This window comes from Condylura cristata, unplaced genomic scaffold, assembly GCF_000260355.1.
Source record: "Condylura cristata isolate star-nosed mole 26May11 unplaced genomic scaffold, ConCri1.0 scaffold00010, whole genome shotgun sequence".
Classification (NCBI taxonomy): domain Eukaryota; kingdom Metazoa; phylum Chordata; class Mammalia; order Eulipotyphla; family Talpidae; genus Condylura; species Condylura cristata.
The window spans coordinates 56,678,779-56,697,944 of NW_004567111.1; the positions used below are offsets into that span (position 1 = coordinate 56,678,779).

The 19,166-nt window shown below is 34.4% G+C and overlaps 1 protein-coding gene across 1 annotated transcript in view; it reads left to right on the top strand.

Annotated features, from left to right (window-relative positions):
* Nucleotides 1–19,166, top strand: part of MICU2 (mitochondrial calcium uptake 2) — a 62,706-nt gene that overhangs the window by 23,186 nt on the left and 20,354 nt on the right. Inside the window, 5 exon segments of the mRNA XM_004680262.2 lie at nt 6,868–6,899; nt 6,987–7,062; nt 13,133–13,180; nt 14,105–14,187; nt 17,883–17,942. Coding sequence (XP_004680319.1) covers nt 6,868–6,899; nt 6,987–7,062; nt 13,133–13,180; nt 14,105–14,187; nt 17,883–17,942 — 299 coding nt within the window.

The following is a 19,166-nucleotide window of genomic DNA, read 5'->3' on the forward strand; positions in this document are numbered from 1 at the left end:
GTTTCTCCAAAACAGCAAGCATTCAAAGCACACTATATGATGTGACCTTGTGGAATTTATCTGTCTCCTTTATTTCTCAGTGAATTAAGAAGCAAGATCATCAACTACGAGTGCAAAGGAAGAAGGCTATTTAGAGATTTGCAAAAACAGCCCTCTAAAACAGTAAGAAAGCCAATGAGCTGAGAACTACATGATTGTGAATAGCCTTATTAAAATCCCACTTGAGTTTATCATTTATAAATTTAAGATGAGTCTGATTGGCATGACTGTGGTTATTTTTCTCAGTCATCTTCAGCTGCACAAGTGCTGTCATGGAGTAGGTTTGACCAGAGTTGGAGGTTAGACAGAAGCATGTGCCAAAGAGAAAGAGAAGCCAAGGAATAGGTGTGTGTGCAGTGGAATTATTATAATTGTTGACTAAAGAAACTATGCAGGTGGGGAGTTATGACAAAAAGAGGTGAGGGATAATGAAAAGATGATGGCATCAAATAGACTAGGTTGGTTGGAATTAGCATACATATGTGAGGAAAAAAAGAACAATGAGTGCTGTTGAACAGTAGAGTTGATAGTACAGGTCTTGGGATAGCACAGAAAATTGAGTTTGAATACTGGCTCAGCCACTTAGCGGTGTGTCTGTGAGCAGTTTTTTAAAGCTCTTTGAGCAGGATTTCCTCATCAGTAAAGTGGGGATGTGAAATGCTAAGAGGACTAGGACCTAGAAAGCTCTGAAGTTTTAGCTACTCTATAATTACTTTTATTAAGGAAAGTGTAAAGATATTGGCAGTTATATCTGAATCCTCCAGTTGTCAGTGATTTTTAGGTTTTTATTTGTATCTTTTAATGATGTTACAATGAGCATTTTTATTTCCACACTTAATATTTTTAGTTGCCGCTCAGATTGTTTCAGTGTCTAAAAACTGAAAACTGAAAGTTAATGAGTTTATGTGGCTTCGGAAACCCAGAAGTTTCTGGAATGAAGTGACATGGTGATTTTTATCTGAAGAACTCTTTCCTAAGACACAAAACATGTATTTGTAGCTCTTGTTTATGTAGCCATACTCCATTATCATTATTAGTAATGTAATGTGAGGAAAATCTAAGACAGTGTCTTTCCACTATCTGAAAATACCTGTTCCACCACTTCTTGGACTGTAATTTTAGTTTAACTCCTTGCAAGTTTTTTCACATTGGAGAGTCCTTTTACAATACAGATTTCTTTATGAGTTAAAGCAATTTAACCCTCTGGTGCATGTTATGGTGCATGTTATCTTCACAACAGCTAAGAGTAGCAACAGTGGGTCACAGAAAAGATGTTACAAAGTGTCTGAAGAAAGAGAAATATAGCCAGTAGGGATATCAAAGGAATTTTGCCTTATGGTGTTCCTACTTCTGTATAATGATGCCCATGTCCTTCTTTTCATTAAAAAATTTTCACAATTTATTAGATTTTGTTGATATAAATAAACTAGATTCAGATTAACCAATTGGCATTAACTGTTTATTCTGAAAAAGGTTAAGTTAGTGTGATCACAGTTCTCCATGATGTATATGCCAAAGATGATTGTGTGAGTTCATGTCTTTGTGGATTGATTTTGAACTTTTGAAATACATATTTTGAATGTATGCTTCTTATCTTTTCCATTATTATAGCTATTTAATTTGAGGCTAGTCTCCTAATCTGTTTCCTGTAAAATTGTCTTCTTCATTCTTTCTAATTATATGTGATAATACAAAATTCCCCAAATTTGATTGATAGTAGATTCACATGGTGCACTTGTTAAAAATTTCAAGGCCTGCCCCTGCCTCCCATGATCATTTTAATTTAGAAGGTTTGGAATAGAGCTATAAAAACATATCTCTATCTACCTACCTTTTTCTCTGTTATTGTTCCCATATTTTTAACAGACTTCCCAGGTAATTCTTTTAATCACAGTTTGAAAACTATTTGAAGAATATATGTGAAGATGTCTTTGGAAAGTTTTGTTTTCACTATAATTGATTCAAATGGTGGAAATAGTGAAACCAAACTGACTTAGAGCCAGTTCTTTCTCCACCACTTCCCTGGACCTGTGTTACAACAGGTTAAAATATCTAATCTTTCCTGTCTCTGTTTAGATCTGTAAAATAATCACATCTACCTCTTAGTATCCTTGGGATAATTAAATTAGGGAATGTAGGGAAACAGTGCATCAGGCATAAGTACTAGTCCCAATCAAAAGATTAATTGAAGATTAAGGACTTTAATCCACAAAATCCACTGTAAGATCTCAAGTAATCTTAGCAGCTAACTGCTTTAAATAATCTTAGCAGCTAACTGCTTTAAGTGAATTTTTTTATATATATAAAAGTCTGTGATCACTTTAGAAACTGAAATATGCAAAGCCAACTGCAGGCAATAAAGTCAATCATAATTCTATTACCAGCACCCAGAAATAATCAACATTGACACATTTTTTTTCTTGCAAATTTGTGGTCACACTTTATATACCATTATAGCCTAACTTTCCATCATACTGAATATTTTCATTTCCTTGTCAATATGTTTTTTTGTAAAATATAATTTTTATAACTACAGTTTTGTCTTTATTAAATACCATAATTTAAAGTTTTCTTCAAGTTTTCATTACAGAAATTTTCATTACTCTGTAATAGACTTACTTTTTCATGAATCTTTGTTTTTGAAGTGTATTTCCAAATCGCTCAATAGATATAGAAGCAATAGCCTGGTAGGATGTACTAGCTTAACTGAATAATGTATTATTGACTTTAAACAATAAATTGTCTTAGTTAAGGAGAAGTCTCTTTTTTCAATTCTTTTCTTACTACTAGTAAATCAACTTAAAGAAAATGTACTTTGCTGTGACTTTCTAAAATGATAGAAAGTTCCAAGCAGCATTGAGGTTCAATTCAGGCTCCAACCCATTTTCATGCATATTTCTATGAATTTTTTTTTAATCTTCCTCTTTTTTTTTCGTTTTAAGATTTATTTATTTATGCATATAGAACTGGGGTACAGGCCAGAGGTGCAGGGACAGTGAGAGGATTCACCAGAGACAGAGTGGGGAGCAGAGCAAGCTGATTAAGGAAGGATACTGCTGAAGGGAGCAATGGGTGGGTCAGGAGAGGTCTGCTGTGCCATGTGGATCACTTCCAGGGCTGGTGATCGAACTCTCACTGAAGTTGCTGAGCTAGCTCACAGTGCTGCGTCCTTACCCATTGCACTTCTAGGTTGGGCCCTAAAACCTTCCTCTTAGTAACACAAAATGAGGACACAGATCTCACCACATTTCCTTCTGCTATTTCAGTTTCTCCTCCAGTAGTACCTCTGAAATTTTTAATTTTTTTTAACTTTTGGTTTTTTACAATTTTTTGTTGAGGTAACATTGATTTTCAATTCTGTATATGTTTTGGCGGCATAGATTCAAAGCTCTGCAAATGTGTCATACCTACAACCACCAATAATCTAATTGTTCTTCACCTACCCACTTTGGGTCTTAACCCACTTTGACCTCACCACCACGTCTCTTCTTTTGATAGCATTGAAAAATTTGTAAAACAAAGCTGCCCCCCCCTAAACAAACCCTGCTGGTGGCGGGACTTGTTGGGGAAGGGGGAAGGGAAGGGGGACTGACTACCACCATACACAATAGGAGCATCAGCCTAACTGTACAGGACAGGAAAACCTGAAAGTAAGCTCTGTTTGAAGTGAGATTGGGACTTTACAACCCACAAAGAAGGAGGAGGGGTTGCAATCCAGAACTCCCTACAGCTATTGATTCAGTCACTTGTGAATTTAGGGACTCCCAGGACTTGGCATTGCACTGAATATAAAAGGAGAGCTGCAGAGGTACCAGCACACAGAAAGAACTGCTGGCTTGAATCTAAGACTCATACAAAGAGTAGGTATAGCTTGAATTGGGTCAGGGCCTTTGAACTTGCCTCTAGAAGAGGTTACAACTGAAGCCCATATTGAAATAGCTAAAATACCTGTCATCCCCAGCCTCAGATTGAGAGATCCACAATACCTGCTACCCTCCACCCCAAAGAAATAATTCATAACAGGAAGTTAAATTCCTGAGTCCACTGGAGGTGATTGTAATCCCCGCGTGTTTCCCATCACCAAATCACCCGTGTGCCATCACCATAATCCCGTGCATTCCCCCCCCCCCCGTTTTTGATCCCATTCCCCACTCCTCCCCCACAAAATGGCTCCGGTATATGGTTGTTCATTATTTTTGTTATTTTCTCACCTGGTCCGTTATACTCCTGCTATGAGTGAAACCATCCGGTATTTTTCTTTCTCTTTCTGGCTTATCTCACTAAGCATGATCTGGAAAAAAGAATTTTTTTTAAAAAAATGAAAAAGATGTAACTGCTCTCTCGGACAACTTAAAGAGAAATAATATCCATATCAAAGGGACATCACTTGGAGAAGAAAAAGAGAAAAGCATAGGAAATCTATTTAAAGAAATAATCACTGAAAGCACTTCCATCTGTAACTGGGTGGTCCCTAGGAAAAGGGAAAGTTCCAGATTCCTGCCTCACCCATAAGGAGGGTGGAGCTGAGGAGAGAAAAAAACAAAGAAGAGAAGAATCTGAGGAGAAAGGAAGCAGGATGGATTGGAGAAGGAGACTTGAGGAAGCCACGTGGGGCAGCAAGCATGTGATGAAGAAACTGCTTGTTTCTTGACCCTGGACTGGTTAAGGCAGATGTGGGTGAGATACCTGTGGAGAGGTGACTATGGCAGTGTTTATATTAATTTTGATTTTGCTCTTATCCTCCCAGACTTGTCTGGCCATTTTTGACCCTTTTCTATGGGTCCCAGCCAGAAGGTGCTTTAGACTTGTGGCAGCTTTCAGGCCTTGCTTTGGACCAATCCCTTTTGGTTTAATTTTTGCCCACGAGGGGATGGGTAACTTCAGGTGTGTGATTTAGAAATTATATTCTTTGTCTTCTGTATTATATACTCACTGTATTAAAGTTCCTTTTCATTGAAGTCTTACATGTTTTGTCTTCATGCAGTGGGTGGCAGAACCTTTTTAGAGCAGGCAGGTTTGGGAGTTCAGTGGTGCCCTCTCCCTACCCTGTACCACATCTAAGAAAGTTATGATTTAAGGGGCCCGAAGAGTTCCAAATAAAACAATATCAGACAGACCTCTATCAAGATACAATAATAATAAGTCTGTTGAAACCTTTGAGAAGGACAGAATATTATAAAACTATCAAGAGGAAAAGGTGTCTGGGCAAACCAAGCACAGGGCCAGGAAATTCATTGTTGATTTGGTCAAACAGAAAGAATTTCAGAACCTTTGATATCGCTGACTTGCCTTTAATGCTGAATCAAGGTACTAGACTCACAGGTGAGCAAGCAGGGCAGTAAGAGCCTCCCAGACTTCACCATCTCTATAACCTCTCTCTGGCTTCTCTTCTCTCTCTCACCTTCAGTGTCTCATGATCTCAAGCAGAATAAGCCTGAGTTACTCCATTTTCTCTACAAAAGGGGTCACTTATAAGGGAATCAGACTGTCAAATTTTTTCAGCACAAACATTACAAACATGAAGGGAATGAAAGGAATCAAAACACGAAAAGAAAAGATTTCCATCCAGGTGTCCTGTACCCATCAAGATTAAGAATCACGATAGAAGGGAGAGTAAAGAGCTTAACTGAAAAACAAAACTAAAATAATTTGTCAACACTAGGCTGCATGTTAAGAAATATAAAAGCAATTACTATAAAGCAACAGAGCAGTGAATATCGAGGCACAGACATGTGCCAAAAGGAAACCTATTACACTGTTGGTAGGCATGAGAACTGGTGAAACCATTATGGAAAACAATCTGGATTTACCTTAAAAAATAAAAATAGAAATACCATGTGACCCAGCAATCCCACGCTGGTTATATATCTATGGAATATGAAATGATCAACAACAGCAAAAACCATGTGTTTTACAATGGCATTATTTGCAATAGCTAGGGCATGGAAGCCGCCTACATCTCCTTTAGCAGACATATGAATCAAGCTGTGGTAATATACACACCATGCAATGTTATATCACTGTAAGGAAGGATAAAAATGTAGCCAGTTTCAACAAAATGAAAGGAATTTGAGAGAATTAGCACAAAAAATATGTCAAAGATTAAAAACATAGACATTCATATAGTAGAAAATTAAGTAATGTAAAACACTTTCTGACACTACATCAGTAAATATCCTGAGGGTTCTGAGGTTAATGGAGGGGTGCAGGAGGCAAAGAGACACAGAGATAAGGGTTGGGGGAAATAAATAAAAATTGAAATCATTATAATAAACAACTGAAAGCCTGAAAGGATCTTAAATCTCTCTTATCCAATGGGAAAGTATTAAAGGTATAATCACTTTAGAATGCACAATTTTTTGGCAAGCCTTTTAAATTTGATAGAACTATAAGTTTAAAAAAGCCTCTTAGGACTTAAAAAAGTAGTTTTCTGAAATGTGAACTTGTAAATTTTTAATTGGTGAAAGCAGAAAGAGATTTATCACATGAAGAAAGAAATTCTGCTTGACAAGAATTTATGTACACTGCAGACAACTAAAGTAAATCAAAGATTATAAGATTTCATATGTCGGAAATAGGGCACAAGAAACTGAAATTAGATCTTTCAAAGAACTGCAACGTTTTTGGCATTTGCACTTAAAATTCTCTGGGTTATAACTGCTTTAAAGTTATTAGCTTAAAAAAACTAAATAAAGATTATGGCTAAAATTGCTCAATATACATACAAGTATTTAGTTGTTTATTATTTCTTTTAAATAGTTTTCTTTCTTAGTAGAAGTTGAGTTTTACCTAGAAGAAGAACTACTAAATAATGTTTCTTTGCTATAGGTAAAACGTCAGTCAAGAAGTTGACAAAAAAGGTAAGCAGTGTGTGAGGATTTCTTTTTTGTGGTAGAAAATGAACTTTAATAAGTTAAATTGAAAATTTTTAATATATGTATTCAAAGGATATCGATGCTGTACTGGCAGGAATCCCGAAATCCAGTGGTGGAACAACCTTTTTTAGAGACCTTGGAGATAAAGGTAATTTTGATTAGTTGTTAACTTTCTTAATTCAGCTGAAGTGTAACTAAGGAGCTGAGACTTAACTGTTTGTTAGAAAATGCAGAGAATTGTGTAGCAAATAGTATAAAACATGCTACATAATATGTGTTTTTAAATCATAGTACAGTATTCATAGTGTAGGAAATAACTAAAACTTTAAGTAATTACAGATAAATTAGTAAAATCTTTTTTTTTTATTTTTTTTAAGATTTATATTTATTCATACAGAACTGGGGTACAGGCCAGAGGCTCAGGGGTGGTGAGAGGCTTCCCCAGAGACAGAATAGAGAGCAGAACAGGCAGATGGATGCAGTACACTGCTGAGGGGAACAGCAGGCCAGACAGGAGAGGTCTGCCACGCCATGTGGTCACCTCCGGGGCAGGCGGGAATCGAACTCATGCGGAAGTGGTTTCAGCTTCTTAGTGTAGTGTTTTAACCCGCTGCACCACCAGGGAGGGCCTAAAATATCATTTTTAATTAAAAACTGCAGAGGGGGAATAATACAACGTATCTACAGTAAGAAGAGAAGACTTCAAAGAGTAACCAGAGGAATACATTTAATGGATTAGAAAAGGAAGATATACTATAAAAGTGACTAAAACAGAGTGATTTTAGAAGTAAAGTTAATCACAGAAGCCAACGGAAACAATAGTAAGGGAATTATCAAATCTATAAAAATCAAGTTGATTGAGTAAACTAAGGTCAGAAAAATGTTCATTAGGTTTAGCAGGAAGAAAGTGTTTTGACGTTTTCCAAGTGCAGTGTCAGTTGTCAAATGGCATCTGACGTTGAGTTACAGGAGACTGAGAAGTGAGAAAAGTGCAGACCACTTGTCAGACAGTTGTGTGAGCAAAATGAATGAGAGGGTAGTCCCTGGGAGTTAAAACAAAAATTTATTTTTGATGAAGAGACTTGAATATATTTCTGGTGAGAAGAGGGAAATATAAAAAAGCGGAAAATATAAGAAAAGGGAGTTAAAGTAGTACAAATCTAATGTAAGTAGGAAAATATACTGAAATTATATTCAAGGCAAATACATAAGTAAAAACTGAAAAGAGGAAGTTTAAGTGATTTTAAGAAAAAATATTTGAGATATATTAATCTGAAATATAAGTAAAACCCATTTTCAGTGACATTAGAAGTACTCTTCACTTCTATGTAAAAAGTTCTTCTACAGTTTCATCCCCTGCACTAACCTTCCCAATCATCAGTATTATTGTAAGTGCTGCCTATTTAACTTTTAATTCCCATTTCCTCCTAAAAAACTTTCTGTCCATCAACTGCCTTACCAATGAAAGTGATCTCTGAAACCGCCAGCAGGTTTTTGCAGTTTGTTATATTGTACTCTCTCGTCGTTTCTAATTAAAACATAGATTATCTAAGGAGAAATTTTGTTTATTTTGTTATTCCCAGTTACCTGACAGCTGACTCATAATATACTCTAGCACATAATAAATGCTTATCTCAAAGTAATTCTGTCACATGCTCATTATGAATTCTGCACTACATTGAGTCCCATGAGAATTTTTGCTATGCGGTTTTACTTGTCTGTATATATTGAAAGTACGAACGCTACACATTTCAAAAAATACTTTGCAGTTCAACATTTTCAATAATTTATATTGATCTTCCCAGATAGGAGTAGTTGGTCTTACTTTATAATTAAATTCACTCAGTGGTAATGCAGTCATGGATTTTAGAAAGAATACATCAACTTTTAATCAACACAGAAACTTGAAATTAAGTAAATTTTTATTTTTTACTAAAATACTTCCTGTGATATAAACTGTTTCTAAGATATACAGTTGAAATTTCTACTTCATAATGACCATTTTATTAAAAATTAATGCTTGATGACTTGTAATTAGGGTGTATTTTTCCTTTGCCTGAACTAGGTGTTATTTAAGATGAATTAATTGAATATGTTATCATTATATATGTTTATATATAGTTATTTCAGAATCTGTTAGCTGTAAAATTATAGTTAATTCAAGTGAATAAATCTGACCCGTGTCAGCTTTGACCACAATATACAATTTTTGAACTTGCCCTGCCCTACATGAGACTATAAAAACATATCTAATGTCATGTATGCTATGCTGTGAAGTTAATCATAGTAATAATCATGAAGTTGATTATTAAATTAGTAGAAGTTATAAGGAAGCATCAGTAAAAGATCTCTTTTCTTTTTAGGCAAATCCATGTGCCACAAATTCTTTTGAATTCTGTAAAACCACATTGTCCTAGTTGTCTTTGTACCTCTTTGCTCTTCCTGCCCATTCAACATTTGTTCTTATTAGGATTCTGTCCTTCATTTACTCTTTTAACTTCTTTGGTTAAAAGCATCTACCTTGGCCCTCCCTGGTGGCGCAGTGGGTTAAAGCACAACACTGAGAATCTAAAAGCCGCTTCCACATGAGTTCGATTCCCTCCTGCCCCGGAGGTGACCACATGGTGTGGCAGACCTCTCCTGACCCACCCACTGCTCCCCTCAGCAGTGTACTTCGTTGATCTGCCTGTTCTGTTCCTCACTCTGTCTCTGGTGAAGCCTCTCACTGCCCCTGAGCCTCTGGCCTGTTCCCCAGTTCTGTGTGCACAAATAAATCTTTAAAAAAAAAAAAAAAAGCATCTACCTTACTGATAGCACATGGGTGACTTGGTGATGGGAAGCTCGCGGGGATTACAATTGAGATGGAAAAAAAAATGTACAAAATGATGTAAAAATAAACTTTTGTAATAAAAAAAAAAAGCATCTACCTTACTGATGGCTCTCATATACCTTTTCAGTTATTCCAGCCCAGCTGTATCTCCTCACTAGAAATACTTATAATCTGCTCACCAAACCCAGGAAATCTTTTTTAACCTTTCTCTGTTTGCCTCTCTCTTCTTTATATGGAATCAGAGTCTAATTTTTCCTCCTAATTATTTAGTGAGTTGGACCTTTCTTCTCCCCTATCTCTAGAAATCTTACAGGAAACAAGATTTAACTGCAGTTTTTTTATTTTTTCTAAAATACATGTGTTGAAATATACATTTAAAACTTTAAAAAAAATGCCCAAAAGTAGATGAGTGGATTAAAAGGTTGTGGTACATATATACAATGGAATATTACTCAGCAACCAAAAAAAAGAAACACATGTCTTTTGCAGCAACTTGGATGGAGCTGGAAAAGAGCATGCTTAGTGAGATAAGCCAGAAAGAGAAAGAGGAAGGGAAGTGCACAGGAGTGATGGGATTACAATTGAGATGGGAAAAAAATGTACAAATGATGTAAAAATAAACTATAAAAAAATTAAAAACTTAAAACACTAATGTGAATACTACATAGAAATATTCGACAGGTTTTCATATATACATCTTTATTGATATTCATGAATTCATTTGCAGAAAAGAATGTAAAATATAGGTACATTTAAAACAAAATATCCCTTCTTCCCCATATAAAAAAAAAACTATCAAAATTTATAATGTATTATAACCAGCTAAAGGTAATATATTCTTGAAATAAGAAAACGGTCATCTATCATGCATTATTGTAAAGAAAGGTAAATTGAAAGGTAAATTATAAGTTACAAGTTTATGGACTTTTCAGCTGCCCATAATTCTCAATATAATAACATCCTCAAGGATGTACTAAATATAAATAATACATATTGACATACACAAATATGATAGCTGTATAATTTCTCTTGGGGAAATAGGCTTCACAAAATTGTATTTAGCTTCAAGTTTTCTGTTTTAGAATGATTCCAAATTTTAAATATTTCTAGAGAAGCATAGTAACAGAAGTAATCATCTCTTTAAGTATCCCTTTGATTCTTTGACAAATTTTTAATATAAAGTAAAATACCTTGCTATTTGACATGCCATTTTGAGATACTGCCATTTAACAGTGCTTATCTTACAATTAAATGTAGTAAATATGCATTGAACTGTTTCTTCTATAAATATCCTATAAATGTCAGTTTCCTGTAAAATCATTTTCAGAGGACAGATGCCTAAAATGTGATTTAGAGCTATATTGTTCATAACCTATCTTAAGAAAGTAGGGTGCTATTTTTAGTCTCCATTCAATTTATTTAAGTTTTAATTTATGTCACTATTTCAGGAAAGACATTGGAATTTTCTTTTTCAAGAAGTTCTCTTGGTGTAGAGGACATGTACCTTTGCCTATAGAGAAAAGAGAAGTGAAATGTCTTTTTAGCACCAAGCCAAGTTCAGTCAAGCTAGTTGGCCATGTTTCCACATCACCATATTCCTTTGGAAATCAGGAGAAAATCTGTTCTACACTTTTTTGAGTCTGCTAAGGGGTGAAATATTTTGATCCTTCAACTAACATTGGAGCACTTCTCTCAAGTACAAGATATGACAAAACACATTTAATTTATTCTTGCTTCATATCAACAATGAATTTTTTAAGGAAAAAAATCAGAAAACTGTAGGCATTTTCATTAAAGAAAAATACATCTGCTCCAAAATAAAAATGATTAAAAAGCTAGTAATGCAAAAAAGAAATTGTAAGTCACTAAAAGCATTTAAAATATACAACTGCTGTGGCCTGCATTCAGTTCATAGTCAGGGAGCTACCTACATATTGGAACAGCTGACCTCTCCTGTCTGGCCCACTGCTCCCCTTAGAGTATACTTCACTAAATCTGCCTGTTCTGGTCCCCATTCTGTCTCCGATGAATCCTCTCACACCCTGCACCTCTGACCTAGTTCTTGTACACAGTAATAAATAACATAAACCTGATGTCCCTCATATCTAAAACACTAAATTACCTAGATATGAAATCCTTACCTGCTTTGGTCTGAACTATTTTTCACCCTGAGATTCTGTTTTGATTGAGAGCTGTTAGGAAATAGTCATCTACATAGAAGGATAAATACTCACTGCCTTCTCCCTTTTCACATTTTTTCCCTGTTATTCATATGAGCATTATTTCAGGCAACCACTTTTTTAAGTTTCATATTCAGCCTCCTCTATCTTCTAGGCTTCCCACTTACAGCATTCCATCTTAAAATGTTTACCATTTTTTGATTTACTGCCTCTATGACATACCTGTCTGATCACCTAAACCGTGGAAATTATTTCATCTTTTACTGTATTCTGTAACTCTTACATTCATATCCCTCAGTGGTATTGAGCATTTTCTGTAAACATTTGCATTTTGGCCTCCTAATAGAGCACCATCTATTAAAGAGTTCTTGCAAAAATCAGACTTGGATCTGGGTGCCTCTTGTTCTAAAAACTAGAACAAGAGAAGCTAGGGGAGCATGTAAAATGACACAGAGTAGATGCAGTCACAAAATACCTAAGACTACAATAAACTTTACAGGATAAATAACCAGACTTCTTGAACAATTAAGAGGGCAGGTGAAGAATGAGAATGTAGGACTGTAGATTTAAAAATACTTGAAATATAGGGAACAAGAGAATTTTTAAACTTTTGTGAAGGTACTTTCCCATTGTACAGGAATTATTTTCCTATTATAGTCAGCATCTACCACCAAAAGTGAAGATGGATCATCCTATCTAAACTACATGTTTAAGAATGGAGAAAGATTGGCTTCCCAAAGAAAATTAAGTTACTGCCATAGAGATTAGATTATTTCATTATAAATGATAGTATTTGAATTTTTATATTTCCAAATCTGAAAATCAGATTACTGCTACAGAGAGTTTTGGATATCCAAATCTGTTGTTACAGTGAATTTATAAGTTTGTTTCACTTGATATAATAAGAATAGTAAATTTTGAGTAGAAATTATGTTAAGTGCTATATATTGGATACCTATTATTTGCTGCTCAGCACCCATTCCCCCCTCCCTAATAAGGAAAAGAAACCAATAACCCTTTTTTTTTTTAATATCAGTACTATACTTCAGCTCTCTATTATAAAAGTTTTCCTCTGTACCAAAGAGAGGTAATTTAAAATGAAATGTGGATGTGTCTTATCAGATGTTTTTGATATAGAGTATCTATATAGAGAGTATCTATATCTATATTCTAAGATATTTTCTGATATTTTATTTTCTCTCTTTTAGGACTGATTTCATATACTGAGTATCTTTTCTTGCTTACAATCCTCACTAGTAAGTATCTGGTAATTTTTCTCAAAGGTCATGTGGAATTCTCGGCTCTTATCAAAGAAGATTTTGAAAGTCTGGTATCTGTGTGTTTGTTATTAAAATATTGTTGGTGGCTTAATTTATATATATCTATAAAACTGTAGTGTTAAATTATCTCTTTGGGTCTTTTCTTCCCCCCCCCCCTTCCCACTTTGAAGTATAGGAGCTCTATAACTTCCTCTTTTAAAGTAAAATGTTTGATGAACAGAAGAACCAGAGTTAGCCTTCATTTAGGAATATTTAAGAACTCTGACTTAATAGTTTACAAAATTTTCAAATTCAGTGTCATGAAAAGCAAGGAGGCTAAGGAAACATAACAACTCCATGCAGCATAGTTTTTTGTATTTCATTCTAGAATTGAATAACAGTGGTAGAGGAAAACCATCAAATCCAAATAGTCCATAATTTAGTTAATAATGCTATGCCAATGTTAATTCTTTAGTTTTGGTACAAGTACTGTGGTTATATAAGATAGGCCTGTCATTAGAGAAAGCTGGGTAGTAAGTATATGAGAACCTGTATACTATCTTCATAACACTTCTATAAATCTAAAATTATTTCAAAATTAAAAATTTATTTTAAGTCTTACTCTGAGGAAGGGAAATAAAAACTAATAATCAATATAAAATGACCAAGGTATAAAAACTACAGGAAGTTCCTAGTAGAGCTAAAGAAATTAAGTTCTCAGATTTATTTTGGTTTGAAGGTCAGAACACTTAATAGCAGAACATTATATTATTGTGACTATACCGCCCTTTGAAGATTGTTATAAGAGATTTTTTTCTCAGTTCAGACATTACTCAATGTCTGGAGGCTTATTTCAAAATTTGAAGATTGTAGATCTGCAAACAACTTGCATTTAAATTGTTCATCTTTACTTGATTACAGAACCTCATTCTGGGTTTCATGTTGCTTTTAAAATGCTGGATGCAGATGGTGATGAAATGGTCGAAAAAAAGGAATTTTTTAAGGTAAGTAGATTCTAGTTATTTTTGTTTTATAACAATGGAACCTGTATGATAATTATATATTTCTATATATCTTACATATTTCCATAAAAATTGAAATTATATCCACTGCTTATATACAAAATTTCAAGAACTCATGTATACATTTAAAAATAAAATTTTTTATTTGACAACCTTAAGGAAACTGTTAAGAGAGGGTGCCTTAGATTCCAAAAGGAGGTCCCTCCCTGGTGGCGCATTGGGTTAAAGCACAGCACTAAGAAGCTAAAGCCACTTCAGTATGAGTTCAATCCCCGCCCCAGAGGACTTGGCACACATGGCAGGGCAGACCTCTCCTGACCCGCCTGCTGATCCCCTCAGCAGTGTACTTACACGATCTGCCTGTTCTGCTCCCCACTCTGTCTCTGGTGAATCCACTCACTGCACCTACCCTCTAGCCTGTATAGACAAATAAATCTTAAAAAAAAAAATTCAAAAGGAGAAATAAGCTTAAACACCTTTAATATTTCATATTTTTTAATGATTTAACTAATGATAATACAATATAAATATGTTCCTAGATAAGTGGAAATTTTTTCTTATGCCCTCCACCTGCTCCTCCTCAAAAAAAAAAAAAGAAAAATAAAAACTTCAACATTTATGCAGAATAGGGGAAACAGTAAAAAAAAAAAAATGGGTAGAGGAGATAATTATGCACGTCTCCAAAGAAGACATACAGTTGACCTACAGACACATGAAGAAATGTTTAACATCACCTATCGTCAAGGAAATGCAAATCCAAACGACAGTGAGGTCACTACCTCACACCTGTGAGAATGATCTATATATGAAAAAGACCAGAAACAGCAAGTGCTGACAAAGGTGTGTAGAAAAGGGAATGCTGTTTTTGGAAATGTATAGTGATTGGAGAGAGTGAGGAATTGACTGCAAAATACATGAAGGAACTTTCTGGAGTGAAAAATTTTATTTAGATTGTAGTTACATATTTACATATTGTATACAAATTTGCCAAAACTCATTAAGCTGTATACTTTAAACAGGTACATTTTATTGTGTGTATATATCTCAGCAAATCCTTTTGACAAGGGTCTATACTATTGGTTTCATAAATAGGTAACTATCTCAAAGAGTAGAAACAAAAGACACCACAAAAAAGTTCCAAATAAAGGAAAAATTATAAAACTGGGATCTTACAAAAATTAGGTATATACATATAGAATGTTGAGAAGTTATCTGGAGGAGAATGTGTAGTATATAAATCCAAGTTTATAAATGGTACTTTGTGCTGACCTTAGAAAAAAATACTAAGCTTGATAACCTGTGGAACAGTATGTCTATTTAAAATTGCAACATAGAGCCAGAAAAACTGTTTACATATATTTTTATTACTATTATTACTATTGGAGCCTCCCTAGTGGCACAGGGTTAAAATTTCAGTTTTATCAAGCTGTTGACAGCCATTGGGGCCTGAGTTCGATCCCTGGCCAGGGAGCTAATCCAAATGCCACAGATACCTCTCCTATCTTGCCTGTTGCTCCCCTTAGCAGAGCATGTCAGTCTATTCACCTGTTGTTCTCCTTGCTCTGTCTTTGGTGAATTCTCTCACCCCATTCACCTCTGGCCTAGAACCCAGCTCTTGAATACATGAATAAATAAAAATAAAACTTTTTTAAAAATGTAATTATTACCATCATCATTATATTAGAAAATTAAGTATATAGTGTCTTATAGTTGGAAACTTAAGCTAGCATTTATTGAGCTTAACTGCAGGTGGAGTTAGGGTACTGGAATAAATTTTTATTTATTCCTCATTTTCACCCCTGGAGAGAGATTTTGTTGTCACCATTAAGTGATTCCTACAGGAGGGAATTTTGGAACCATGGCCCTAGCACACAGAAGAAACCTTAAGAACTTTCAGTTATTGTTATTTCTGTTGGTGAGGAAACAAGTTTGGAGGTTGAGAAGCTGAGGGATAGTCATACTGGTAAAAACAGAAGAGTGGAGTTTGGCAGAAGCACTATTGGACACCAGAACCCACACTTGTAGGCATTGTGCCACTTTTCTACTCTCACAGATATCCAGAGGTTTTGTGACTGTACCAGGGAGGTGAGATGGGGATGAGATGCACTTGACTGAGGTGTCCAGTGTACCCATGCTCCAGTTCTTTGCCCTTGAGTGAATTGAGTTCCCTTAGACTCATAAAGTTGGGAGAAAATTGAGGGACTTGAACCATCACCACTTGGCAGACATTAATTTTCAAAATTATGATTCCTGTAAATTCACAATATGATAATACTATTTTGTACAGAATCACTATTTTTTTCATAACAGAATTGGCAAGGTAGCTGGATCCTGTAATTTTAAAAAATATCTTTTCTCCTTCCACAAGCATTAAAACAGATCCTTATATAGTTGGTCAAGGCCATGGTCTTGGGGGGATAGGGTGGAGACAAGAACAAGGTAGCACCAAAATAATAAATTCTATTTTAATATCACATATTTGGATTTCTAAATAACTATAACTAAATTAGGTAGTGGGGTGGACTGGAATTCAGCTTCAGTAGGGGGATACGGAAAGAAAGGAATGACCTAGGAAGAAATACAAAAACTTGTTCTAATTTCTAAAAGGAATATGGTTGATCAGGTATATCCATTTGTCAAAATTGTATGGCCAACATTTGTATATTTCAGTGTATATAAGTTTTTCCTGAGAGCTACAGATTAAGAAGAGAACAGGAAGTCAATAAAAGTATACATGAATCTTGAATACCAATAATTGTTGTAGCTGAATAATATGTATATGATTAGTTATTACAGAATTCCTTTACTTGCTACATTTGAAATTTTACTTAATAAAAACATTTTTAAAGGAGATGTAGTAAACTAAGGGAGAGATGTCCTAGAATAAGTATGGGGGAGGTAGGAGTTGAAATGTAGAGTGGGAGAGAACTAAAGATAAACCATTTGCCTGAAACAAACCTAATGAAAGTAGCAATTTGAGATAATTAATTTGGAATTTAATCGCAGCAGTTTTCAAAGAAATAACTTGTTAACCAAAAAATTGCCTAGATGAAAATGGTAAAGGTTTATCTCCTAATTGATCTGTAGTCTGAGATTTTGCCATTTGATTTTTCTTAAACTTTTTTTTTTTTCATTTGCTATCACATGAGGATTGATATATATGGCTTTGAAAGGTAAGGTAGGTTTTTTTTAATATACGCAGTCTTGAGTTACTGTTGACAATTTTATAATTAACTGAACTGTAGGTCTAAACTCTGTTAATGCTTTACAAATACATAAAGCAAAAAGGGAGAACACTTTTTAAATAGCTCTGGTTATTCCAGGATGCAGTGTAAAAATAAGTGTAAGTTATCTGTGATACATGAAATTAGTTATGAGTAAAAATTCTCTTGCAAGTAGAACTAAGGTAAAAATCATGATTCAGTAGAGTGATACCTTTATGATACATGTTAAATAAGGCAGCTTTTTAGGAGACCAAAATATGGTGATAAACATTAATGCTTGTATATCTATTTCTCCTTTTATTCTTATATAATTTAGTAAAAAAAATATGTTAGATGTTGTATTGCAAAAAAGACAATAAACATTTTATAATAAAAACTTGGCATCTGTCTTTTAGGTTTGCTTGAAAAATCCAATAGATAAACATCTTACTATATGTTTATAATCTTTTTTAGCTGCAGAAGATCATAAGCAAAGAAGACGACTTGAAGACACCTAATGAAATAGAATGCGAGGTATGTACAAGCTATTCCCAAATGGATGATGTTTATAATAGCTGCTCTCTTCTATTGTTCATACTCCCAAATAGTTGAGAAAATTATCAATAACTTAATTTTTATGTGTGTACCTATATATACACAGAGAGAGATAGAGAGGTACAATTTTTAATTGAGGTTAATACTGGTTTACATAGTTATTTGTGTTTTAGAGGTGCAGGTAACAACCTTCAGGTGTTGTTACTATACTACAGCCACCACCAAAGTACCCACAGGCCATTCCTGTCCCAAATTCCACTGTAACCCATACAGATATGGATTTATTTCTGGTCTCTCAATATTATTCCTTTGCTCTTGTATGTCTGTTTTTATTCCAGCCGCATGTTTTAATTTTTGTGGCTTTGTAACATATTTTAAACTCTGGGTGTGTGATACTGTTATTCTTCCCCTTTTTTGTTAGGATTGTTTTGACTATTTGAGGACTTTTTCAGTTCTGTGTAAATTTCAGTAATGTTTGTTCTGTTTCTTTGAGGATGCTACTGAGACTTTGATAGAAATTCTATAGACTTTTATATTCCTTTGTGTAGGATGCATTTTGACAATGTTGATTCTTCTAATTATTAACAAGGGATAGCTTTACATTTCTTTGTGTCTGTTTCTTTTTAACAGTGTTTTATAGTTCTCTTATTTAGGCCTTTCAACTCTTCTAATTTATTCCTAGGTATTTAATAATTTTTTGGTGTTACTGTGAATGGGATTGCTTTCTTATTTTCTTCCTCTTGTAGCTCATTGTTTGCATATAGGAAGGTAACTGTGTATTGCTTTTGTAGCTTGACACTTGCTAAACTGATCTATTCTTTCAATTAGTTGTTCAGAGTTTTTATAGTTCTCTGTGTATATTGTTATCTACAAATCATGATAGCTTTACTTCTTCTACCCTAATTTTCTTTTACATCCTTCTCTTGCCTAATTGCTCTAGCTAGGATTTCCAATACTATATGGAGTATAGTAGTGATGAAAGTGGACATCCTTGTCTTAATCCAGATCTTAGTAGAAAACTCTCGGTTTTTCACTGTTGGGAATTATACTAGCTTGGGGTTGTCATATATGGTCTTTATTGTGTTGTAGTATAATCCATCGATACCCAGTTATTTTGAGATTTTTAATCCTAGATGAATGTTGAATCTTAACAAGTGTTTTTTATATGATCTTTGTATCTTTTACTGATGTGGTAAATTACAT